General features: G+C 42.8%; 1 protein-coding gene across 1 annotated transcript in view; it reads left to right on the top strand.

The window, feature by feature from the left end:
• LOC144685485 (neuronal calcium sensor 1) overlaps window positions 1-2679 on the top strand; it is a 148541-nt gene extending 145862 nt beyond the window's left edge. Inside the window, exons 7-9 of the mRNA XM_078550053.1 lie at window positions 76-153; window positions 506-629; window positions 1519-2679. Of these exons, the coding sequence (XP_078406179.1) occupies window positions 76-153; window positions 506-604 (177 nt within the window). The 3' untranslated portion in view covers window positions 605-629; window positions 1519-2679. The remainder of the gene's footprint in view (window positions 1-75; window positions 154-505; window positions 630-1518) is intronic.
• The last annotated feature ends 22135 nt before the right edge of the window (window positions 2680-24814 follow it).

A 24814-nucleotide genomic window follows, 5' to 3' on the forward strand; every position in this document is an offset into this window, starting at 1 on the left:
AAAATGTTAGTTGTCTTTGTTCATTAAAGTTCTTGCCATTTTTAGTTTTTAATATATAATGTTTTGTGTCCTCAGGGTAATACAGTGGAACTTCCTGAAGAGGAGAACACGCCAGAGAAACGGGTGGATAGGATTTTTGCCATGATGGACAAGGTAATAAGTTTTGGTTTTGTTTTATTATTTTAAATCGTAAAGAACTGATTTAAAAAGACAGAGATAGTAATTTTCAACTTCAGAGCTTGGGCTGTAACCTGGTGGAGTGGACTTCCTGTCCATTTTAGAACCTGCCCAAATGGTATTCCATTGAATGGAATGAAAATTGATGGTTTCTTGCCTTGTGATCCACTCTGCCAAGTTACTGCCCAAGTGGAAAAGTTGGAAATTACCACCAGAGTGTCTTTCTCATTTAAAACTTAGCCTGTACTTCCACTTATCAGGTGGTTTGGAGCTTGACATTGTACCTGTATTAATGGCAGTTCAGTAATTCTGGTTACCTGTGTTACAGAATGCTGATGGCAAGTTAACCCTACAGGAGTTTCAAGAGGGATCGAAAGCAGATCCATCCATTGTCCAAGCGCTTTCTCTATATGATGGCCTAGTATAGTCCCTGCCACCTCCCTTGCGCCATGGTAAGTTACAATTGTGATAGCCTTAGTTCTTGAAACCGCAGATACTCATGTTTTCTACCATAAAAAAGCTACAAGATTTTTCTGTATATTTCAATGTGACCTAGAAACCACTTCCTGATACTATTTTTGGATTCTCCCCTGATAATTCCCACTATAATATGTTATGTTGGTTAATACATTCCGATGCATTATAATTGAGGCTATTTTGGGCATTGAGTCGCAGTCAAATCAGATACTTGGATTAAAATTATTGATCTCCCTTCTAAGTATGCTGCTGAGCTTTGAAATATAAATTTATTAATGTACTGCATGTCAAAAATCAAAAGCACATTCCACACTTTCACAGAATTAAGATTTCTGATATACACTTTAGACTACCTCCCTTCATTGTTGACCTTGAAAGCGTGTGATTCCATTTGCTGCCTGTCGGTTATTTTGGTGGGCTACTAAAATGTGTTTTTTGTTGAACAAATATAGTCGAAAAACTCTGGCATTGTTTAGAAAATTTATGTTTAGAGTCCAGGTTTAGACACTTAAAGCTTATATCTTAGATAGTGAGTGATTGGGTGATGGTCAGAGGGATTATACTTTATTCTGATTATGTCTTGCTCAGATGCCTATACATTCCAGCGGGGGCTGCTGGATAACAGTCAAAGCAGAAACCGTTACTCATTTTTTTCCCTCCCTAACTCAGAGGTCCACTGTCACCTTGGGCAAGATCAGTTAACTGAGTACAGACTAGAAATTGAACCTGGGATCTGTAGAACATCAGACAGTATCAGAATGGAAAAAGAGAATGTTAACTGGCCCCCATTATCCTATAAGTAACTACCCAAAGGACTGGTAGTTGTGGTTCTATCCACTGACCACTTATCCGTTTCCTTTCCAGATGCTCAAGGATGAACCATTTTGGTGCCATTTGAACGGTTCTGTGCAGCAGCTCGATGGTCCAGCAGTCGCTCACCTTCACCTAGACGTGAACAGGACTGCACGGGTGTGTGCAAGCTGAGCTCTTTTGCTTGTCTCCATTTGCCAATCTCAGCTTAAGAACCTAAAATGTTTTTTTTAGACTTGAGAACTCTGCAGTAGACACACGCCTCCGTTTTTTTTTGGAAAGACTTGATCGAAAGGAGTATTGATATTTGCCTTTTTGTACGATTCGAGACTGAATTAAATTGCTCTAGCTGTGAATTATTTTTGTTTGGCTGCCCCGGCCACCTCAATTAGTGTTTTAAACAAAGAAACAAAAGAAATTGCTGGTCTTGTATTGTCAGAAAATGTTTGCAGCTGAGTACTGCGAAGTGAGGACTTTGTGTGTGTTTCGTGCTTTAAGTGAAAAGTGGTTTATCGCGTATATTCTTTATTTATTTAATCGTGAGATTGCATTGTGTTTTTGTGTTGTCTTTTATTTTTGAGGCAAAGAAGAGGTTAGTTTTCAAAATCGTACTTGTACCTTTCAGCCATTAAGTCAGACTTGAAGGTACGGTGAATATCAAAATGTTGTACCATACCTGACTCATTATCCTATCATTGCAAATGGTTTCCAAGTTGCAATAGTTTCTTTATTTAATGTCTTCTCAGAGATTGTTTTAACATAAGATAACGCGCAGATTGGAATGCATTATAGGGCAGTAATACAACAAAAGATTCTGGTGCATACATAAAGTCAGGATTAAAGCTGTTTGTTGTTTAATCTTGTGCCCTTTCAATACACGCTTGCCTGTTGCTTTATCTACCACACACAGTTGAGGTTCTCATCATCAGTCGTTAATATTTTTTTTCTGTCATTGGTCAGCAAAGGGAATGGCCTGAAATGGGCTAACCATGCTTCAATCATGATGGCACATGGCGTAATCATGGATGCTCTTGATGCAAGGAGCCATCGCATGTTTTTGCACATTGCACATAAGGTGCTCTTTCTTAAAGTTAAAAGGAAATCTTTTTTCCCCAGTTTGTGGAGTGATGAATGCCTCGTTGATATTGATAGGTTGGCCAGTAAGGAAATCCTATATACTGATCACACACGTGCAGTTAACAAGAATCTAAATTTTTTTAAAAATAAGGGAGTAATTACTTGTGATCTGTATTGTGGTTTAACAGTGCTGAATTGGGCATAATTGACCTGAATTGAATGTGCACAGAGCATCATCAATATAGAATTATTTGTCCCTTCAAAATTCTAGAGTATTTCTAAAACCTAGATTGATGTATTTAATGTAATCCCTTTACAGTGCATCATTTTGTTTTGGAGTTTTTTTACCTTTTGATTTGTTTTTTTATTATTGCATTTAATATTTGTTTTCAAATTTAAAAAAATAGAAATGAGATTATAACTGCTGCATGAAGTGATTCTTTGTGGTTTACAATGCGGAGTGTTACTTGTTATATTTTTGATATTTTTAAATTGCTTTGCTTAATGTTTCATTGTTTGGTTTAATGCTATGGTTCATAATGTTCACTTAATACACAATTGCAAATTCCAACACTCTAGACAAGTCCAGTTCTAAAATGCAATTAACAGCTCTTGCTGCACGTTATGCACTCTTGCTTTTGGCAGGTCCAGAGGAAACATTTCGAAAGTGGTGTAGCCTTGATTCTCTGCTGGACTGTCTCTTCCCTGTCCCTCTCTCCTTCTTACTATTTCCCCAATCCTAACCATCATGGCTTTTGCCATGCCATACCATTCTTATTTTAGTCTCACCTTAATTAATCTCATCTTAAATTTTTTTAATCATCTCATTTCTCATTTTTCTTGCTTCTATTCTTTGTCCATGGTAAACTTTTGAGGGTTTTATTTCAGTTTGTTTTTTTATAGAAATTTCACTTTTAAATTTAGCGTGTGTTATTCCCAATTTCTGTGGCACACATTTCCTGTTTTTGTCTGAATCTTCTCCAAAACTTTCTGCTTTATCTGCTGTGCATGTTTAACAAGCAGTGCATGTGTAGATCATAATTTATTGTAATCAGAACAACTTATGCAAAAGGAATACGACAAGCCAATTTCAGTCAAAAGTGGTAAAGGCTGTGAGTATATCTACCCAGGGGATCCAATGGGCTTGCCTTGAGTTGTTTGGCTGAGGTCTAATCTCTTGTTTAAACAGCAGCATATTTAAGAGACTTCATGGACAGTAGCTGTATCAAAACAAAACCACTCTCAACAGTAAAGGCAAACATATATTTTGTAACAGATGCACACTAGACTAATTTAGTAATGGGGAATCTTCTTGTTTGATATGAATAGTGGATTCATCTCATGGTGCATTTGGAAGATGCCTGGCTGATGACTGAATGTAGTGATTGGTTGCACTGTGACCCATCATATCTTCATGGCACTTTTTAAACAGCTGATAACCTTCTAACCTGCCTTAATTATCTCATTACAAAAAGTAAAGGGATGGGGTGGGATAGCCAAGCCTCCAGGGTTGTTCTGAACTTGTCCGGAATTAAAGATTAACTTCATGAACTCTGCTGCAAGCAGCCTTGGAGAAAAATCGTGGGGCCATCGAGACATTTTATCTTCTTTGAACACTCTTTATCAATTAGTTATAAAAGAAATTGTTGGAAATAAAAAAGAAAAACTGTTTGACATAGTGGAGTATCCGAGGCGGTGATGAAAGCTCTAGGAATATGTCCACCCAGAGTTGATAAGCCTAGAATGGGGGAAGGGTTTGATCAACTAAGTTGATAAGATGATTTTTAAATAGAGGAATAGAATATAAAAACAGAGATTATGTTATCACTGGTTAGACTTCACGTGGAGTTTTGTGGACATTTCTGGGAACCACATTTCAGGAAATGTGTAAAGCCCTGAGGGTACAGAGGAGGTTTACCAGGATGTTATTGGGGATGAGGGATTACACCTCTGAATAGAAGTTAGAACAGAGAAGGTTAAGAAGTGACCTAATAAAGATATTCAAGATGATGAGAGGTTTTTATAGAGAAACTATTCACTTTGGCAAGTGGGTCTCAAACTCAAAATCATGAACCCCATCTAGAGGGGAAAGGAAGAGAAACTTTTCACTCAGTGAGTTGTTGGAATTTGGAATGTTCTATTTGAAAATGTGGTGGAAGCTGATTCCATAAATAATTGTAGAAAGAGTTGGATAGGTACTTGAGGATGAGGAACTTACAGGGTTACAGGCAAAAAGCACGAATGTGGAACATGGCATGACTGCTCTTTTAAAGAACCAGCATAGGTACAATGGGCTGAGCGGCTTCATCCTGTGCTGTAAGCTTCTGTGAACCAAGCTGTACCAAATGACTTTTTTATCCAATGGAACAGATGCATTTGGGGTTGCAGTATTTTTTAAAGGTTTTTTCCAGTATCCCTTATGATTGGCTGGTGCTCCTATGGTTCTACTGGAATGTCAGAGGATGTGCAGCTTTTTATGAACAGAAGTGTTATATCATGGAACGAACAAACAAATCAATATCAAACAAACAAACTTCTGTCTCGGAGAGGGGAGAGTGAAATCCGCTGAGCCACAGCTGACACATTTTGTAAAATAATGAGTGTTACTGGGGTCTGAGGAACTAAAGGAGGGGTGGTTGGAGGCAGAAAGAATGACGAAGAGGGGGCCAATGTCAGGTATGTGCTTTCGCTTCTCAGTCTCTGCCTGTGGTCAAAAGGCAGCTTCCTAAATTATGCATTGTTCCTTCACCCCTTGTCCCCCAATCCCCCACCCGAAGCACCCATTTCCCATTAACTTCTCTCTTTGACCAGCTGAGATCAGAAAATCACTGTGTGAGGAACCGCAGACATGATTTCTGTGTCTTTTCATTGTACACAGCTCCAGACTACCACTAGTTATACTGCCATCTTTGGAACTGCTTGAATCCCCTCTCTGTCCCAACAGCTGTTTACTTTTTCTTTAATGTACTAATTTTCACATTGTTTTTCTGGCTGAAGTTATGGCATTTGCTGTGAAGCAGACTGCAATGCAACAGTGGTAGTTGAATAGTTTTATTTGCAAGGAATAGTTTTCTTTTCCTGTCAGAGATTGGTAAACTTGCCCATAAAAGGGGAGCAGGCCTGTTGTGGTCTTCTCATTCAATGGCCAGTTCGCAAGAGTTGCAATTACTGCCCCAGCTTCAAAGACAGAGGTAGATTCACCCATTACTGGGCTTGGGTGTATGAGATTGGCCTGGTGCAAAAGATCAGGTGGGATGAATTGCATAGGTGTAAAGGACCCCACCCCATTCTCCATTAGCTTAAAGGAATGGAAAATGGGGTGAGTTCCGTCCCCAGCAGGTGTTCCTCCCTGCCCAGTTCTCCACTGTCTGCTGCACCTAGCCAATCTATTCTGCCCAAGCACATTAACAAGAAAATCTTCCCCTTACATTTCCTGCACTTTTTAACAAGAAAAAACAAAATGCATCCACAAGATTATGACAGGTTTAGGCAAGATAGACAAAGAAAAGCTGTTCCCACTAGCCGATGGGGAAGGGACGAGGGGACACAGATTTAAGGTTTTAGGCAAAGGGATTTGGGGGTTGTGATGAAGAACCTTTTTACACAGTGATTGGTAATAACTTGGGACTCCCTGCTTATTAATGAAGTGGAAGCGGAGACAATCTGTGATTTTGAAAGGAAATTGGATGAGCACTTGGTGGAAATAAACTTGAAGGGCTGTCGGGATAGAGCGGGGGTATGGGACTGACTAGATTGCTGTACAGAAACTCGGCACCGGCCTGATGGGCCAAATGGTGGCCTTCAGTGTTGTAATGACTGATTCTGATTACATGAGCAATATGTTGTCTTCTCCCCTCCAATATACACAAAATATAAATATCCTGTGTGATTTTCATAATCCTACAAATTGTCAAGTCATCTGAATCCCAACAATTAATTATGACATATTTTCAGTTTTAATTCCTCCATGTGTCAACTTGGCTCAGTCTGTAGCACACCTAAGGCAAACTGTGGCATGTTCAAGCCCCGCTCTAGAACTTGAGTGCATAACCTATCCTCACCAAATGCAGCACCAAAAGAATGCTGCCTTGTTGGAGGTACCATCTTTCAGATGACATGTTGAACCAAGGCGCTGCCTGCATGTTTAGGTGGACAGAAAAGATCCCATGACATTATTTTCAGGGAGTTCTCTTAATAACCTGATAGCTCCCTCAATCAGCACCTTCAGATTGACTACTGAGTTTGGTTTAATAATGGTGATACTGTATCTCAAAAATCAGTAAGTGACAGTGAAGTGGTTTGGAAAGTCTCAAGGATGTAATAAGGGACTTATAACTGCCAGCTATTTCTGTGATCAAAAAAAACTCTGACCAGAATGTAACATCACCCATGCGGGTGCCCAGCACTGCCAACCATAGGGTTAAATAGTGCGTAATGACGTCGGGAGGAGTTCCTGATATCATTGCACCACATCGCGAGAATACACTAACGGGCGTGAGCGAATGTCGAAAGCACACCCGCTGTCAATTAAAGGGCCAATAGACAGCAATTTTGAGCAGCCCGTTCATTTTTATGGTTGGCGCACGGGCAAAACGAGTAGGCGGGAATCACATATTTTCAACTTCTTACACCCAGGGTGGGATAAAAGGATCAGAAGGAATGGAGAAGTGAGAAGGTAGAAGTTTAAAAATGAGTTGTAAGTCTGGGTATTACTGATTAATTATTGAAGCATTCTGTTCATTTTCTATGTAGTTCAGGCGACTTAAATCGTTTGAGGCTTTCACAGACAGGCCTCATCATAATAAAGGTTTAACTTCTGCAAAGTATAAGGTTAGAAATGGGCATTTTTTATTCAGCTGGAGGCACTTCTTCAGATGAGGAGGAGAAGGCAAGAAGGGAGAGGAGGCCAGGTGGCCGCAAACAGCATCATAGAATCTGCCATCAAGACCAAGCAGCACAGCCTGAAGGGGTCGAAGGCCAGCAAGCCTTGCAAGGGAGAAGGGGCAGGAGAAGGCGCTAATACCATGCCAGAAGAGTGTACAGGCTGAGATCCAGCTACCTTGTGATGACCGAGGTCCAGTGCCAAAGCAGGATCCGCCTCTTAAGGCAGACAGTGACCTCAATCTGAGAGATGATAGGGCCCAAGATAGCTTCAACCTGTGTGGGTGGGCACCCAATACCAGTGGTGCTACAAGGAACTGTTGCCCTTAATTTTTGTCTCAGGTTCGTCCCAGAGGTCTATTGGAGATCTATTAGGACTGTCACAATCCGCATCACAAAGCTGGATAAAGCGCTGTTCAGAAGGGTCAACACCGCTGTGCAAGACAGACGAGGACAGCCAGGCAGAGCAGCCCAGAGGATTCACGGCTATTGCAGACTTCCCAAGGATTCGAAGAGCCATTGAATGCACACGTGCCCATCAAGGCACCTGCTGGAGAGCCAGGGACCTTTGTAAATTTCAAGTGGCTCCATTTCTGAACATCCAGCTAGTGTGCAACTGCAGATCCTGCAGGTTTGTGCCAGATATCCTGGGAGCTGCCACGATTCATATATTCTCTGCCACTCCCAAGTGTCAAGGCTGTTCATAACCCCTGAATACTTGGATGGCTGGCTGCTGGGGGTTAAGGGATATCCTCTCAAAAGGCGGCTAATGACACTGATCAAACATCCAAGAATGCCCAAGAAGGAGAGGTACAACAGAAGCCATGCCTGCACGAGGGTCATCATTGAAAGGACAATAGGCCTTCTGAAAATGAAGTTTCATTGTCTGGACTGCTACGTAGGATCTCTGCAATATCCTCCAGAACACCTGTCCCTCATTGTGGTTGTGTGCTGTGTCTTGCACAATCTGGCTGTCTCCAGGGACGATCAGATGAAGGGTGAAGAAAGCGATGTGCTTCCAAACCCCACCGAGGAAGATTCTAGTGCTAACTCTGAGGAAGAGCCTGCTCAGCCTCAGGGTCATGATGGCGATCCAGCAATAAGGCAGCTTTTGGGAGCCAGGGAGGCCTTGATTCAAAGGAGTTTCCAGTAGGCCTCCAAAGTCAAGACTCCAAATCATTGCAAACAGCCAGTCACTTTATTACTCAGAACTCATGTAGCCCTTCTGGCACCATCTTCTCTTGTGCCTCCTTCTGAAATACACTATCCTGCCCAATCAATGTCTTGCCCTGATTTGCGGGCATCCTATATTACCACCACATAAAGGGTAATCAGAGCTTTTGAAAGGAGGACATATTTTAATTGTGATGTGTGACTGCAATATGCAACATGAGACAAGTGACAATAAGAGAAATTTCACCCGTGATAGCCACTCTGTGATTATGGTGTTTTAACAATCCGTTTACGAGTGCTACGTCTAGGTGTTTCCCCTTCGCCAGCAGTTGCATTGGAGGCAGGCCACTGACTCAGATGCCCCTTTGGCTTGGATGACTTTGGCAACCGTCCTCTGGTCACCGGGGCCTGTGTGGGCCCCCGCTGGGCGGGAGAGTCCTGCATAAGGGCTGGGCAGTCTTCCGTTATCGTGGTCTCCTCAGATGCAACAGTAACTGGCAGAGGGGCAGAGAGGCAGAGGAGCTGCTGTCGTCATCAGGAGCGTCCTGAGAGCAGCCCCCAGATGCATGGAAGCTGCACATCATCCGCCAACATGAGGTTTGCTTGTACCTCTCTGCTCACCATCAATGGACAAGCAGCTAGTGGAGTCACTAGGTCACTGCCAGTGTGTGGTCGTGCAAGTCTGAACGCAACCCCAGAAACCCCTGATTGACTTCCTGGAGCTGCTGCTCCATGTGAGTCACCACTCTGTCTACAGAGGATGCTGTGTGTTCAGAGCTGAGGGTCAATGCAGTGCTCATACTTTGCATGGGCTCCATTATATGGACCATACCATGTGAACCCTTGGGAATCTGTCAGATCTCCACAGGCATTCAGCTGGACATCCAGCATTTGTCGCCTACTGGACGACTCCAGAGGCTCATCATCTGCCTGGGGCTCAGCATCGTCCGGGTCTCCAGCAATCCTCCGATTGTTAGAGCCCTGGGGACGCTCTGTCTCTGGCAGCTCCTCAAGTGAATGTGACGATCCTTCCCCAGTGTGTTCAGCTAACTGTGCTGGAGCACATAAACCCACCAAAGTGCCTGTATCTGAGGTGGTGCAAGGTGCAGAGAGAGGATGTGATGTAAGTGCATCTGGCTGTTCATCCTTCTCAGATGTTAATGGTGGGTCTTCCGGATCATTAAGTGGTCTTGAGGATGATCCATCTGATGGAGGAAAAGCAACTGAATATCCATTAGCATTTAAGATTCAGAGTACATGCACTCTGCTAGATTCAGAAATTGGTAATCTTGCTAAACAAAGATTTCTAAATGGATGAACATAAAGGATTAGTTAATTTCTCCAGTCAGTCTTATACCTGTTGCCCTCCAATTCTCATTTCCTCCCCAAATCTCTTCTGTGTTCACTTCACTCTTACCCTGCTCTAAGACTCCTGCCCCTCCGCAACCAGTGGATCTTAATCCACACTCACACGCCAGTTCAGGATCTGCTCTGCCATCTGAGTTAGCAATGCTAGATTTGGTACTCCCCCATCAGTTTGGCTTCACTCCTGGATGTTGTGACTCCTCCTGTAAGGACAATAGTGATTTCATTAGTCACCCCTCTATATGCCAGAACATTGCATCCTTTCCCCCAATATTGTTGGTTTAATTGCCCAGCACATATTGCAGGACTTCCCCGTTCCAGACATGCCTGCCAACCTGTCTGGTCCTAGGCAGTCTTTAAGATGTGCCAACTTAAGCTCGTGGCTTTACATCCAAAAGCCCCAACAAATGCAAACCCACACATACACGTTCATTAAAGGTGAAATGGGGCCTTATTAATCACCCTTACAGAGCAGAGAGGGTCATTCACCCTCTTCCAGCACTGCTTCCAGGTCCTTTGGACAATCCCCTGGCTACTGCCTCTGACCAAGCCACCTTGAGGAGATGTGCAGGCCTTCTCTTGCCATCTCATGACAGCAATATCTCCCAGCCATCACTGACAGCATTTATGAGCACATGCAGGCAGGCATCAGAGGAGCAGGGATGCTGCTTGACTTCGGCCATTGCCATGCCTGCTTCCATGGCTTCCGGCTCCTGAGGACATTGCAATCTCCCTTACACAGTTTCCTACTTACTTTCACTATTCAGACTAAACTGGAACTCTGAAGTTCCGCACCACTCTTTCCCATAGTTGTTCCTTCATTGATCCCTCCATTCATCTGTTTTTAAACCACTCACCCGCAGCTGAACAGATTCAGGCGCCCGGCCTCTTCCCGCCGCCACTCGCCTGCCTCCCCGCCATCAGCGCTGGCGCTCTCTCCGTGCAAGTTTCACGCTGGCCAGCCGGTAATTGGCCGGCCAGCGCATGCTTGCTCTCGGGTGCCAATCTTGGGCAGGAACGGATTTCACCTCCACTTCTGGTCCTGCCGATCGCTCTCACATGACAAAAGTTCACTTTAATTGTAGCTGTGTGAAGTACAATCTGGGTTTAACGTGCAAATGGTGGAGAATGTTCTGATAATCTGCCACTGAGGTGGTGGTGTTGCAGTCATTGACCTATCTGTCTAAGCAGCATCATCCATTAGGAGCACAGTGGCAGCCTATTCACACTGTCAGTGCCAAAGAAATCCAATAGAATTTCCCCTCCCCTGTAATTCTCAGACACCGAGCATTGGGATGGTAAACAGTAACTAACTGCCAGGAGTGATTTTGAGGCTGTAATCTAATCTTGGGCTTCCAGGTGCCTGTTAACCATGTTCCCTTGTGATTTTATAACGCCAGTTGAACATCTCCATTAGATTAAAGCGGCAGGAATTCCATTTTTTTTGCTATGAGTGCATTTCCAGATAATATTTTCAGAGACTCCTGTGTGTGGCAATGGTTTGTTTTCCCTGATTTAACTGTAAAGGGACTAACAGATTTTTCTTCCTTGGCTGTGATTCTTTTATTTTTGTTAATTCTGTGAAGCAACTACTAAGGGACACAGATTTAAGGTTTTGGGCAAGGATGCGGGGGGTGGGGGATGTGTGGAAGAACGTTTTTACACAGCAGTTGGTAATAAGTCGGAACTCTCTGCTTACCAGGGAAGTGGAAGTGGAGCCAATCAGTGATTTTGAAAGGAAATTTGATGAGCACTTGAAACAACATGATAGAAAAATATATAAGCGATTATGTGAAAAGAAAATTTAAGCTCTCAAATATTCAGCAGAGTCCTTTTGTTTTATTTTAGTGTCTTGCTTCACGATCATCTCATTCCTCAGTACCAGCTTCACAGTATCTGGGGTCTATTCTACAGCAGTTAGCTTGGAGTGAGAGTTTAACCTCCATTGGCCCCTGAAACTAGGACTGCCCTTAAATAATTTATTAATACTCTGATCCTTATTTTACTTTGATGTTCGGCTCAGCCATTTATTTTTCTTATAGTTAGAAATAAATAGCAAAGACACCTGTCTTCTGCTGCGATTGTGGTCTTCAAGAACCGTTAAATGATCTCCACGATAAATTGATGATGGGTCAGTTTGAACCAATGTAAAATGGCTGAATCCTTTGCACTGTTGTCATGATATACACAGCTCCTAAATGTTTTAGTTTTGCTCCATAAACAAGTGCAATCCAAGCAAGGTGTTTTTTAAAAATCCTTTTGCCTACACTAAAAAGAAACATGCATCATCTAACACTCCATTTATGAATTATCCAACTCACCCAGCTAAAGCCAGTGAGTTCACTATCCATTTGTGATGACTGTGTTGTACATTGTCATGAATTGTGCCTGCCTTGTGTATACATTCAGTTTGGTACACATGCACACATTTCACTCAAGAGAAATGCTGCAACAAGTGGTCAGATTACCTGCTGTAACACCTTTACATGACCTGTCAGTCTGTGAACATTGAAAATCAAGGATAAATTTCCAAAATAAGAGGCAATTGGAAATTGGTCTTGGACAATAGTAGATCGCCAGACCATCTTACACACTGCCTGATTTTCTGTAGCAGTACCAGCCAAAGCCAATTTCACCATTATTGCTCTGTAGACCTATGAATATTCAAACCACTTATCAACAACAATAACAGACAGGAAAACACCTACTGGTCATTCAGTCTGACCCTTGCAACTGCAATGCCTTGGGCATCACAATGAATGCACTCCCCCACCCAACCCAAAAAATGATGTAATCTCCTGGTGGAGCTGAAAAGCCAGGTGAAACCCTAAACTGATTAGGGGAATAAATTTGGATAATTCCTCTCTGACCCCTTTGCGTGATCAAAATTGGACCACAAGACCACTCTTGCCCTGGCTAAAGCTATACGGTCATTCACTTTTGAGGAATGATCTTCAAAAAGAAAGAATAAACTAAGCATTTCCGACTACATTTGTTTCAGAGCTCCTGTTTTGTGAAAATTAAGTCTTGGGACCAATGGATTTTTTAGGCCTCGACTGCGGTATGCGATTTAGGAATGCTGATCCAAAGTCAAGACAGATTGATGTTTGTTTGTAAAAAATCAGTGGCTTCGGTTAGATTAGTATTTGCTTCTGTAGGGGCAGAGGTTCAAGATCAAAGCCTGGGAAAGAGAGGTAACTGGAGGAATTAGTCTTTCGGCGTGTTTTTCTAGGCAGGGGCTTTCTCTACCCACGTTCCTTGACATCTGGTATAACCAATCCATGCACTTGCATTATTTTCTGTGCTGTGGTCTTGCATCACAGTGAGGGAGGTGTCCAGCACATTCTGAGCTGACTGGCTTCTAAGCAGCAAAGTCGGTATTGAACCCCACTTCGCGTTTGCCTCGATTCCTGCCATTCTTTATTTCTCCTCCCTGATCTCTCCTTCCTTGTACTCCTGCCGTGTTTTGTCTTTCTTCATCCCTGGTGTGCACTGCCAACCACGGCAGCAACAAAAAGACAGCAAATTTGATGCGTTTTTTTTTACCAGCTATACATTTAGTGCGAGCCAGGAAAACATCTTCAAAACTCATCAGGTTTGCAAAATTTAGGTATAATTGACCGAAATGTTTAAACTCTGGGGTGGGACCCAATCCTGGGCACAAATAGTTTTGTGACCTTGGCAAGTTAATAAGCATGTTGCACAGTAACAGTGTTTCTTCCTCATTTGTTAACTGAATAATTGGCAAACTGTCGGCTTTGCTATCTCTTTCCTGTCCCAGCCTTTGTGTTTTGACAGTTATAAGGTCAGAGCTTAAGGACATGTGTGGAATTTTTCTATTTGCTTTCGGGGGGAAAAAATGTCTATTCATCACAATAGCTGGCCCTCGCAGGGCTCAGTAAAAATACTTAATGCAGCATTATTTGACTTGGGTTGACTTGATTACAATACATTGATCCTACATACGTGCTGAAGACACCATTAATCATTAACTGCTTTTAACCTGTAAGAGACCAAATGGATGGGATGCCACCAATGCTCAGTGACTAAATGGTATTCTGTGATATAGTATTAAGCCACTGGGACCAAATTGTCCCAGATTTGGTCTTGGTTTGTGCTCAGATGGCTGATTTGAAGTGGACCGGTACTTGGGGTTCCTTGTACCAGGCAGTGTTCCCACTCCCTCGTTGCAGTCAAGTGACTGCTAGTGGAGTGGATGATGTGTCTGGTTGAACAATCCACTGGCAGTTGGAAAGGATGACCATTTGGCCAAGGTCATGGAGGGCTGCTGATACCTGGGGAGCTCTACCCCAGTTAACAGTTTTATTTGTTCAAGAAAGGAGGGGAGAAAGCACGACAAGAGTCATGTACAAATTTGCGTTTACATTCCTTTAAAAAAAAAAACAAGTTTTCCCTTGTATTGTCCGAGAGAAGCATCTGTGTATAATTGTCCACTTTCAGCTTCCTGGTCACACCATGAGCCAAATCAAGTGGAGACTGTGGTGCCGTGGACCAAAAGCAGGCCAGAATCCACCTGCATTAATGTTGTCCAGTCCCATTCGTCTGGTTCGATTGCATGTCCCAGTTATGTCTTACATGTTTCAGCTCTGAATTTGTGTGAGCAATGTATTGCATGTGATATGTGAAGCACTGGTTATGCAGCAATATTTGATCAGAATAAGGTCAATAAAATCTTGGAGGAGTGATCATAAGTATCTGGTAGTTTTATTTTTAATGGTGCATTTACTGCCACCACCACCACCACCCCACAGTTCCACAGAATGGTCACCTTTTTGATTTGAATGGTTCTCTAATGAGACAGGTACTCTGTTTCTACACTATGACCGGTTGCAGTTGTATAAATGGAAATTGCTGGAAGTTATGAAATTCCATTGTAGTTCTGTATAACCAGGGTGAGTGGTCAGTCCACTTATGATAGGCTAAGAACGGCAACCCAATGGAAATATTGATGGTTGGACCTCTTCACCTTTGTCATCACGTGTCATTTCCATAAGAAGCACTTGGCGGCAGCGACAACAACAACAACTTGCATTTTTATAGCACCTTCAATGTAAAACATCCCAAGGTGCTTCACAAGGGGATGATCAGATAAATATTGACACCAAGCCAAAGAAGGAGACAACGAGCATAAGAAGTTGATGAACTATCAACTGCACTTTGAACCTTGATCGTTTGGATTGACAGTATAAAAATGGAATATTGGTCATGTCGTTGTAGAGGATAATGCAATGTTTAAATGTTAAATGATTCATTAATGTCGAACAGCACATGTATATTTTGTTGGTTAATGCACTGAACACTTTTTTTCTGGACATGCCTAGTGATTGACATGCGTTTACAACCCCATTCGTTAACAACTGATAATTCTAAATCCTAACCACTATAAACCAACCTTAAATTGCTCATCATCGATGATGTAAGTCCTGTCACATTGTCAATAGTCACTAGTTTTTATAACCCTCTCCCAAATTTAAATTCACTATCATTGGAATTTAAAGTTTAATATTGATGGTGCAGCCTGTCCTTTGTTGTTTCACCTCAGCCCCTTCAACATCTATAATCCACACCTTGAATGTTGAAGTCTTGATAAGTGAGCTAGGGGGTGTACGCTGTGGATCCCACGCCTGTGATTCTCCAAACAATGAGTCCTCAATATCAGCTGGGATCAAGCAGAAGAGATCCTTCCTAATTAGGAGAGAAACAAGTCCAGGCTGCTAGTTTTCCTGAGCTATGATTTAGTGCAAGCGTGATAGTGCCATTTCTAATAGGACTTTGACTCTGTGGTTCTCCCAGCTTCCTCCATATCTTGGAATGACACAGCTGCACATTTTGAGTTATGCCTGTGCATTGTGGTGGCCAGAGTGAATTCTTTGGCAGAAATTAAATCATTTAGGTCAGGTTTGGCAGTGACGAGTGAGTGTAATGGGATCGTCAGTGAGTAAGCTAAGGACATCATAGAGAGAGGGCTTGGGAGCAGGCTGCTTTCCCTGTGTTGTAAATAATAATACAACACCAGCTTATCTTGTTTGAGCAATCGTTGCTGGTCCAAGCTGAAATTTATCAGCTCAGTGCAGGACTGGATCTCACAACAGCCAAAAATAGCTCCTCGAGAACTTTGTTGAAATGTTAAAATTATTGAAGGTTTTCTTTCTAGCTGATAAAATTGTGGGTCCATACTTTGATACGCTGGCAGGAAAATGTTTATGAGATCATGTAAACCTGTGACCTGAAACGTATTTGAATCCTTTTAACAGACCATGTTTGTGATGCTCACAAAGATTTCATTCCTTCACTGGTGAATGGTATGTATTTAATTTCCAAATTGCTTTAAATATAATCTCCTTCCTTGTTGATGACAACGTTTCCAAGCTGAATTTTTTTTGGGTCGAAATTGAAACTCCACCAGCCTGGACTCCTCTTCCCTGCTGTGTGATGTTAGTGGTTCAGTAAAGACACCGGAGGAGCCAACTGCAAGTGATTAACTATTTTTTTGTTGGGGGAGATGTCAAATATTATCTTAAGCTGATTACCATCTTTAAAAGATTTCCTTTGCATTTGGAGCTGTCAGAACAGCTAGAACTGATGAGTACTACACTAATCCAGATATTACTTAATCTGTTGCAACACTGAATCCAGAATCACAGTCTGTACTTCATTAAAAATGTGTACAGAATATAATATTCCCCAAAATCATACGGTGAAATAAAGCACAAATTCACATTGATAAGAACATAAGAAATTTTTAGGGGCAGGAAAAGACAGGTTCACCCCTTTTTGCTCATTCAATCCCACCTACCCGTCCTCTAAACTATTTCCCCGAATCCCCCTTCCCTGAATCTTCCTTTCCTCAACAAAAAACTCATCCAACTGCCTTTATAATGCATTCACGCAATCACTTTCCACACCATCTACTTCATTGTGCTTTGGGTTTAAAAGTTCCACCAAATGTGGGAACCAACAAGAGAGAAAAACATACTTGACCTCATCCTCACCAACCTGCCTGCCACAGATGCATCTGTCCATGACAGTACCAGTGGGAGTGACCACTGCACAGTCATTGTAGAGATGAAGTCCCGCCTTCACATTGAGGATACTTTCCATTGTGTTGTGTGGCATTGCCACCGTGCTAAATAGGATAGATTTCGAACAGATCCAGCAACTCAAGACTGGGCATCAATGAGGCACTGTGGGCCATCAGCAGCAGCAGAATTGTACTCGAACACAATCTGTAACCTCATGGCCCAGCAAATCCCCCACTCTACCAATACCATCAAGCCTGGGGATCAACCCTGGTTCAATGAAGAGTGCAGGAGGGCATGCCAGGAGCAGCACCAGGCATACCTAAGAATGAGGTGTCAACCTGGTGAAGCTATAACACAGGATTACTTGTGTGCTAAACAGCATAAGCAGCAAGTGATAGACAGAGCTAAGCAATCCCACAACCAACATCAGATTTAAGTTCCGCAGTCCTGCCACATCCAGTCGTGAATGGTGGTGGACATTTAAACAACTCACTGGAGGAGGAGGTTCCACAAATATCTCCATCCTCAATGATGGAGGAGTCCAGCACATCAGTGCAAAAGATAAGGCTGAAACATTTGCGACAATTTTCAGCCAGAAATGCTGATTGGATGATCCTTCTCAGCCTTCTCTGATGTCCCAGCATCACAGATGCCAGTCTTCAGCCAATTCGATTCATTCCATGTGATATCAAGAAATGGCTGAAGGCACTGGGTGCTGCAAAGGCTATGGGCCCTAACAATATTCCGGCAATAGTACTGAAGGCTTGTGCTCCAGAACTTGCCACGCCCCTATCCAAGCTGTTCCAGTACAGCTACAACACTGGCATCTACCCAGCTACGTGGAAAATTGCCCAGGTATGTCCTGTAAAGCAGGACAAATCCAACCCAGCCAATTACGTCCCATCAGTCTCCTCTCGATCATCAGTTAAGGAATGGAAGGGGTTGTCAACAGTGTTATCAAGGGGCACTTGCATAGCAATGACCTGCTCACTGATGCCCAGTTTGGGTTCCACCAGGGTCACTCAGCTCCTGACCTCATTACAGCCTTGGTTCAAACATGGACAAAAGAGCTGAACTCCAGAGGTGAGGTGAGAGTGACTGCCCTTAACATCAAGCCGGCATTTGACCAAGTGTGGCATCTAGGAGCCCTAGCAAAACTGGAGTCAAAGGGAATCAGAGGAAAACTCTGCTGGTTGGAGTCATACCTAACACAAAGGAAGATGGTTGTGGTTGTTGGAGGTCAGTCATCTCAGCTCCAGGACATCACTGCAGTAGCCTCTCAGCGTAGTGTCCTCTGCCCAAACATCTTCAGTTGCTTCATCAATGACCTTCCTTCCAGCATAACGTTAGAAGTGGGGATGTTTGCTGATGATTGCACAATGTTCAGCACCATTCGTGACTCCTCAGATACTGAAGCAGTCCATGTCCAAATGCAGCAAGACCTGGACAGTTTCCAGACTTGGATTGACAAGTGGCAAGTGACATTAATGCCACAAAAATGTCAGACAATGACCATCTCCAACAAGATATAATCCAACCATCGCCCCTTGATGTTCATGGCATTATCATCACTGAATCCCCCCACTACCAACATCCTGGGAGTTACCATTGACCAAAAACGGAACTGGACCAGCCCATATAAATACCGTGGCTACAAGGTCAGAGGCGAGGAATAGTGCGATGAGTAGCTCACCTCCTGACTCCCCAAAGCCTGTCCACCATCTACAAGGCCCAAGTCAGAAATATGATGGAATACTCCCCACTAGGCTGGATGAATGCAGCTCCAACAACACTCAGGAAGCTTAACACCATCCAGGACAAAGCAGTCCGCTTGATTGGCACCACATCCACAAACATTCACTCCCTCCACCACCGATGCGCAGAAGCAGCAGTGTGTACCGTCTACAAGATGCACTGCAGGAATTCACCAAGGCTCCTTCAACAGCACCTTCCAAACCCACGACCAGTACTATCTAGAAGGACAAAGGCAGCAGATAGATGGGAACACCGCCACCTGGAGGTTCCCCTCCAAGTCAGTTACCATCCTGACTTGGAAATATATCACCATTCCTTCACTGTCGTAGGGTCAAAATCCTGGAACTCCCTTCCTAACAGCACTGTGGATGTACCCACACCACATGGACTGCAGCCGTTCAAGAAGGCAGCTCACCATCACCTTCTCAAGGGCAACTAGGGATGGGCAATAAATACTGGCCCGGCCAGCAAAGCCCACATCCTGTAAATGAATATTAAAAAAAAGATGGTTGATGAACAATGGCAGGCGCTTAAGAAAGTAGTTCATGACTCACATCAAAGATATATCTCAGTGAGAAAGAAGGATTCTAGGAAGGGGATAAACCAACCATGGTTAATCAAGGAAGTTAAGGATAATGTCAAATTGAAAGAAAAAACATACAATGTGGCAAAGATTAGTGGTAAGCCAGAGGATTGGGAAAGTTTTAAAAACCAACAAAAGATGCCCAAAAAAATAATGAGGGAGAAAATAAACTTTGAGGGTAAATTAGCAAGTAATATAAAAACAAACAGTTAGAACTTCTTTAAATATATAAAAAGGAAGAGAGAGGCCAAAGTGAACATAGACCATTAGAGAATGAGGCTAGGGAAATAAACATGGGGAACCAGGAAATTGCAGAGGAGTTAAATAAATACTTTGCATTAGTCTTCATGGTAGAAGACACTAATAGCCTTCCAAAAATTCTAAATAATCAAGGGGCAAAAGAGGGGGAGGAAGTAAACACAATAACTATCATTAGAGAAAAATGCTAGGGAAACTAATGGGGCTAAAGGCCGATATGTCTCCTGGACCTGATGGGTTGCATCCTAGGATATTAAAGGAAGTAGCTGCAGAGATGGTGGATGCACTGGTAATAATCTTCCAAGAATCCTTTGATTCCAGAAAAGTCCCAGAGGATTGGAAAACTGCCAATGTAACACCCTTATTCAAAAAGGGAGGGAGACAAAAAACAAGTAACTATAGGCCAGTTAGCTTAACACCTGTCATTGGGAAAATGTTAGAGTATTATAAAGGATGTAATAGCAGAGCATTTAGAAATGCATAATCTAATCAAGCAGAGTCAGCATGGCTTCATTAAGGGGAAATCATACCTAATAAATTTATTAGAATTCTTTGAGGATGTAACAAGCAGGATAGATAAAGGGGAACTAGTAGATGTAATATATTTGGATTTCCAAAAGGCGTTTGATAAGGTACCACACATAAGGCAACTTAATAAGATAAGAGCCCATGGTGTTGGGGGTAGTATATTAGCATGGATAGAGGATTGGCTAACTAATAGAAGACAGAGAGTTGGGTTAAGAGGTACATTTTCGGGATGGAGTGCCACAGGGATCAGTGCTGGGGCCTCAATTATTTACAATATATATTAATGACTTAGATGAAGGAAGTGAATGTACTATCGCCAAGTTTGCGGATGACAGAAAAATAGATGGGAAGGCAAGTGGTGATGATGACACAAGGAGTCTATAGAGGGATGTAGACAGGTTAAGTAACTGGGCAAAAAAACTTGGCAGATGGAACATAATGTGGGAAAATGTGAGGTTATGCACTTTGGCAGGAAAAATAGAGGAGCTGAATATTATTTAAATGGAGTGCAGCACAGAGGGATTTGGGAGTCCTTGTGCATGAATCCAAGAAGTTAATATACAAGTTCAACAGGTAATGAGGAAGGCAAATAGAATGTTGGCCTTTATTTCAAAGAGAATGGAGAATAAAAATAGGGAAGTCTTGCTAAAACTATACAAGGCACTAGTTAGACCACACCTAGAATACTGTGAACAATTTTGGTCCCCTTATCTAAGGAAAGATATACTGGCATTGGAAGCAGTCCAGAGAAGGTTCACTGGGTTGATCCTGGGTATGAAGGGAATTTCTTATGAGGAGAGGTTGAGTAGGTTGGGTCTGTACTCATTGGAGTTTAGAAGAATGAGAAGCGACCTTATTGAAACATAAGATTCTTAGGGGGCTTGAGAGGGTAGATGCTGAGAGGTTGTTTCCTCTTGTGGGAGAGACTAGGACCAGAGGGCATAGTCTCAGAGTAAGGGGGCACCCATTTAAGACAGAGATGAGGAGGAATTTCTTTTCTCAGAGGGTAGTCAATATGTGGAATTCTTTACCGCAGAGGGCTGAAGAGATTGAGTCATTAAGTATATTCAAGGCTGAGATAGACAGATTTTTAATCAGTAAGGGAATCAAGGGTTATGGGGAAAAGGCAGGAAAGTGAAGTTGAGGATTATCAGATCAGCCATGATCTCATTGAATGGCGGAGAAGACTCGATGGGCCGAATGGCCTACTTCTGCTCCTACGTCTTTATGGTCTTATGAACAAACTGCTTGTACCCATTAAAAAAAAACTTGTTAAATTGCCTGAACACACATCAAGAATCAGGACATTGAGAGGTGACTTATTTCTGTGTATTCATTCACTCCATGTATTATCCAACTACCTGTCTCAATTCTCTTACAATTTGTCCTTAGAAATGTGAAATCAGCCTTTTGAATGTCCCCATTAACAACGTTACTTCTAGGCATCATCTTCTCATATGCTAAATGAGTTTAATACAATTAACCCTCTTGTGTATTTCTTCACACGTATCCACATTTTCCATCCTCCACAAACTCCCCAGTTGTCTGAAACTCTGCTGTCCTTGTTGAGTAACACTTTGACACCTCAGATTTACAATTCTAAACCTTGCCTTTAAATCCTTGTCTCCACAATCCATCTCCATCCCTGAAACACTCCATTCTTATAATATTGATCTCTCTCCTCCTCTGACAGCCCCTTACCTCAATTTCTCCATCTATCTTTCCCCCGCTTCAAAACTGAAAGGTCTTGCCTTCAGTCATCGCCCTCTTCATCTCTCCTTCCCTGGCCTAGCACCCATTTTCTCTACCCATATTCTGTGAGGTACCCAATTGAAGTACTTTAATGTTAGAGGTACTATATAAAGCAAGTTGTTTCAACCACTCCACCTATTAAAACGCTTGATTAGAGGTTAAAAATCACCAAAATTCCCTTGACACTTATTATTGCCAAATTCAAACATTGCATAACTTATACTACAACTTAAACGGCGGTTACAATTCACTCAGGCCTGTAGATGTGTAGTGGGGGGAAAATTGGAACAAACATCACTGTTTATGTTAATCATGTAATTTGCCAATAAATTCAAAGCCTACATTGACCACCAGATGGCAGAGTGTCCCTGTGAATTTCTACAACCACCTATTCTTGCATTGTAATTGTGTGGATATTTTCATCATCTTTGAGTCATCATGCTGCTTTCCTCAGGTAGCCATCAGCCCACACAATTTCTTCCCCACCCACCCAATCCCATTTCAGCGTCTTAATACTTTTTGAGACACCTTGGATCTGACCAGAGTTTCCACTGATTTGATTTTCTTCCCTGCCTGAGAATCCTAACAATATGCTCTTGCCTAAGAACTCCCTATGTTGACCTGTAGACATTAGCTGAATATGAATTATGGTTTAGGCTGGGATTCAAACCCTTTTCTTCCACATGGGGCCCTGATGTTTCCTATAACTGGTGTCAGAGCACTTTTATTTTACCTGAAATTCTTTGTTTAGTTAGAGAGAGCGCTTAAGAAAAATTTCATTTCTTCCCAACTCCCCCCTCTTCCCATCCAAAGGTACCTCCTCCTGCTGGAGATTGGTTCCACAGGCACCATTAGCCCTCTGGTTTCTTGTCAAAACTGCCATTCTCCATGTGTGGGGCCAGACAGCGTGTGTTGGCAAGTACTTTAAACAGAGGGGAGTTCCACTCAAACCCAATATCGCCCTCATCTAGTGTCTGTTATTCTAAACTTTCCATTCGGTGGGTCATTGATCAAGTGGAGGATCTCTGGCTGTTTTCCCTTCTCACCCTGCTGAAGTCAGCAGAGACTGTGTGTCAAACCTTTCCCCTTCCCACTGTGCTCTGACCACTGCCACTCCAGATGATATGTTAATCAAAAGAGCTAGTCGGGAAACTGTTTAAATCGACAATTTTAAAGTTGTGTGGTTACTCGGAGAACTCCTTGCAAGAGAAATTCTTCAAGCGACTAATTACCAATACTCGATTTCGTTGGTGCCAGGGTGACAGGGAATACTGGAAAGCTCACACAGTGGCAGGTATACCTCCTGCATCCCAGACTTGTTCCATGCATTGTTTGCAGTGTTGTTCCAGTGCAGTAATAACCTTCTTTAAAATACAATAGGCACAAGATGGCTATTTGTCTCATCGAGCCAGTTTGTTCTGCAGAACATGTACAATTCACCCTAATCCGAACCTTCCTCATCCTGTGAGGGTCTCTGCTGCATAAACACTCCCTGACCCTCGAAGATAGTCGAGGGGAACTCCAGGACATCCATCTATTCTCTTCTCTCTGCAGGTCAACTGGGCCTCCCATTGTCCTTTGACAACATCACCAAGCCCACAAGCAAAGACACCATCTTCCCCAGAGCATGGTCATGCCTCAGTTTGTACCCAGGAACATGTGCACAGGAAGAGGCCATTCACCCCTGCAGGCCTGCTTCACCATTCAATTAAAACTTTGCTGATCCACATCTCAACTCCATTTAACCAACTTAACACCACATTCCGTGACACCTCACTTAACAAAATACATTGATCGGTCTTGAAAGCTCCGATGGATCCCCAGTATCCACAGCCTTCTGGGGGAGCCAGTTCTGGGGGTCCACAACCCTTTAAATGGAAAAGCGCTTCGTGATTTTGCTGCTAAACAGCCCGCCTCTAATTTTAAGATTGTCACAAAACTGTTCCGACTCAGAAGGAGGCCATTTGGCCCATCGTGTCTGCACTGACTCTCCGACTGAGCACCTCACCTAGCGCCATCCCCTTGCCTTCTCCCCGTAACCCCGCACATTCTTCCTTTTCAGACAACAGTCTAGTTCCCTCTTGAATGCTTCGATTCAACCTCCCTCCACCACACTCACAGGCAGAGCACTCCAATCCCTCGTTTCCAATTCCCGAACCAGAGGAAACAGTTTCTTTGTTTTTACCCTAACGAACCCTTCCAACATTTTAAACACCTCGACAGATCACCCTTCAATCTAATACCCAACGCAATACAAGCCAAGTTTATGCATCATGTCCTTGTAGTTTAACCATCTAAGCCCGGTCTCCTGCTGGTGGATCTACACTGCTCTCCTTCCAAGGCCAATATATCCTTCCTGAGGTGCAGTGTCTAAAAGTGAGGCAACATGATCCAGATGGGGATCTTCTGTCCATACAACTCGACTTTGTAATCCAGCCCCTTTAAGTTAAAGGTCAGGATCCCCATCAGCACCAATCCCAATAACCTCCGTTGCCATTACCGGACAGCTATTTATCTAAACAAACTGTGTTTTTGATGGGAGCTTGTTTCTCAATGAGCCAAATGCTGTTGCACATCTGTATAAAAAAATTGTTGAGTCGCCTAGTGACAAACTTTCCCCCTTTTTCAAATAAGCACAACCTCAACAGGAGTTAGTGATGCAAACTGTCAGCCAGATAATCCAAAACACTCACACATTAGATACGGAATCTGGAGAATGCAAAAGAGCATAAAACTCAAATAATTCAAGTGTACACAAAGTAACAAGAAACAGAAGAGAATTACCAGGGCTTTATGCTGCATCTTATTTATAATTTGAGATGTCCTTTACTATATTATCTTTCTTGTAATTCGGGTCGTTGATGAAGACTGGGCTGTCCTATGATGACTCGCGAGAGGTGTTGAACAACACTCTCTCTTCACAATAGCTTCTCCT

Source organism: Cetorhinus maximus, chromosome 10, assembly GCF_964194155.1.
Source record: "Cetorhinus maximus chromosome 10, sCetMax3.hap1.1, whole genome shotgun sequence".
Classification (NCBI taxonomy): domain Eukaryota; kingdom Metazoa; phylum Chordata; class Chondrichthyes; order Lamniformes; family Cetorhinidae; genus Cetorhinus; species Cetorhinus maximus.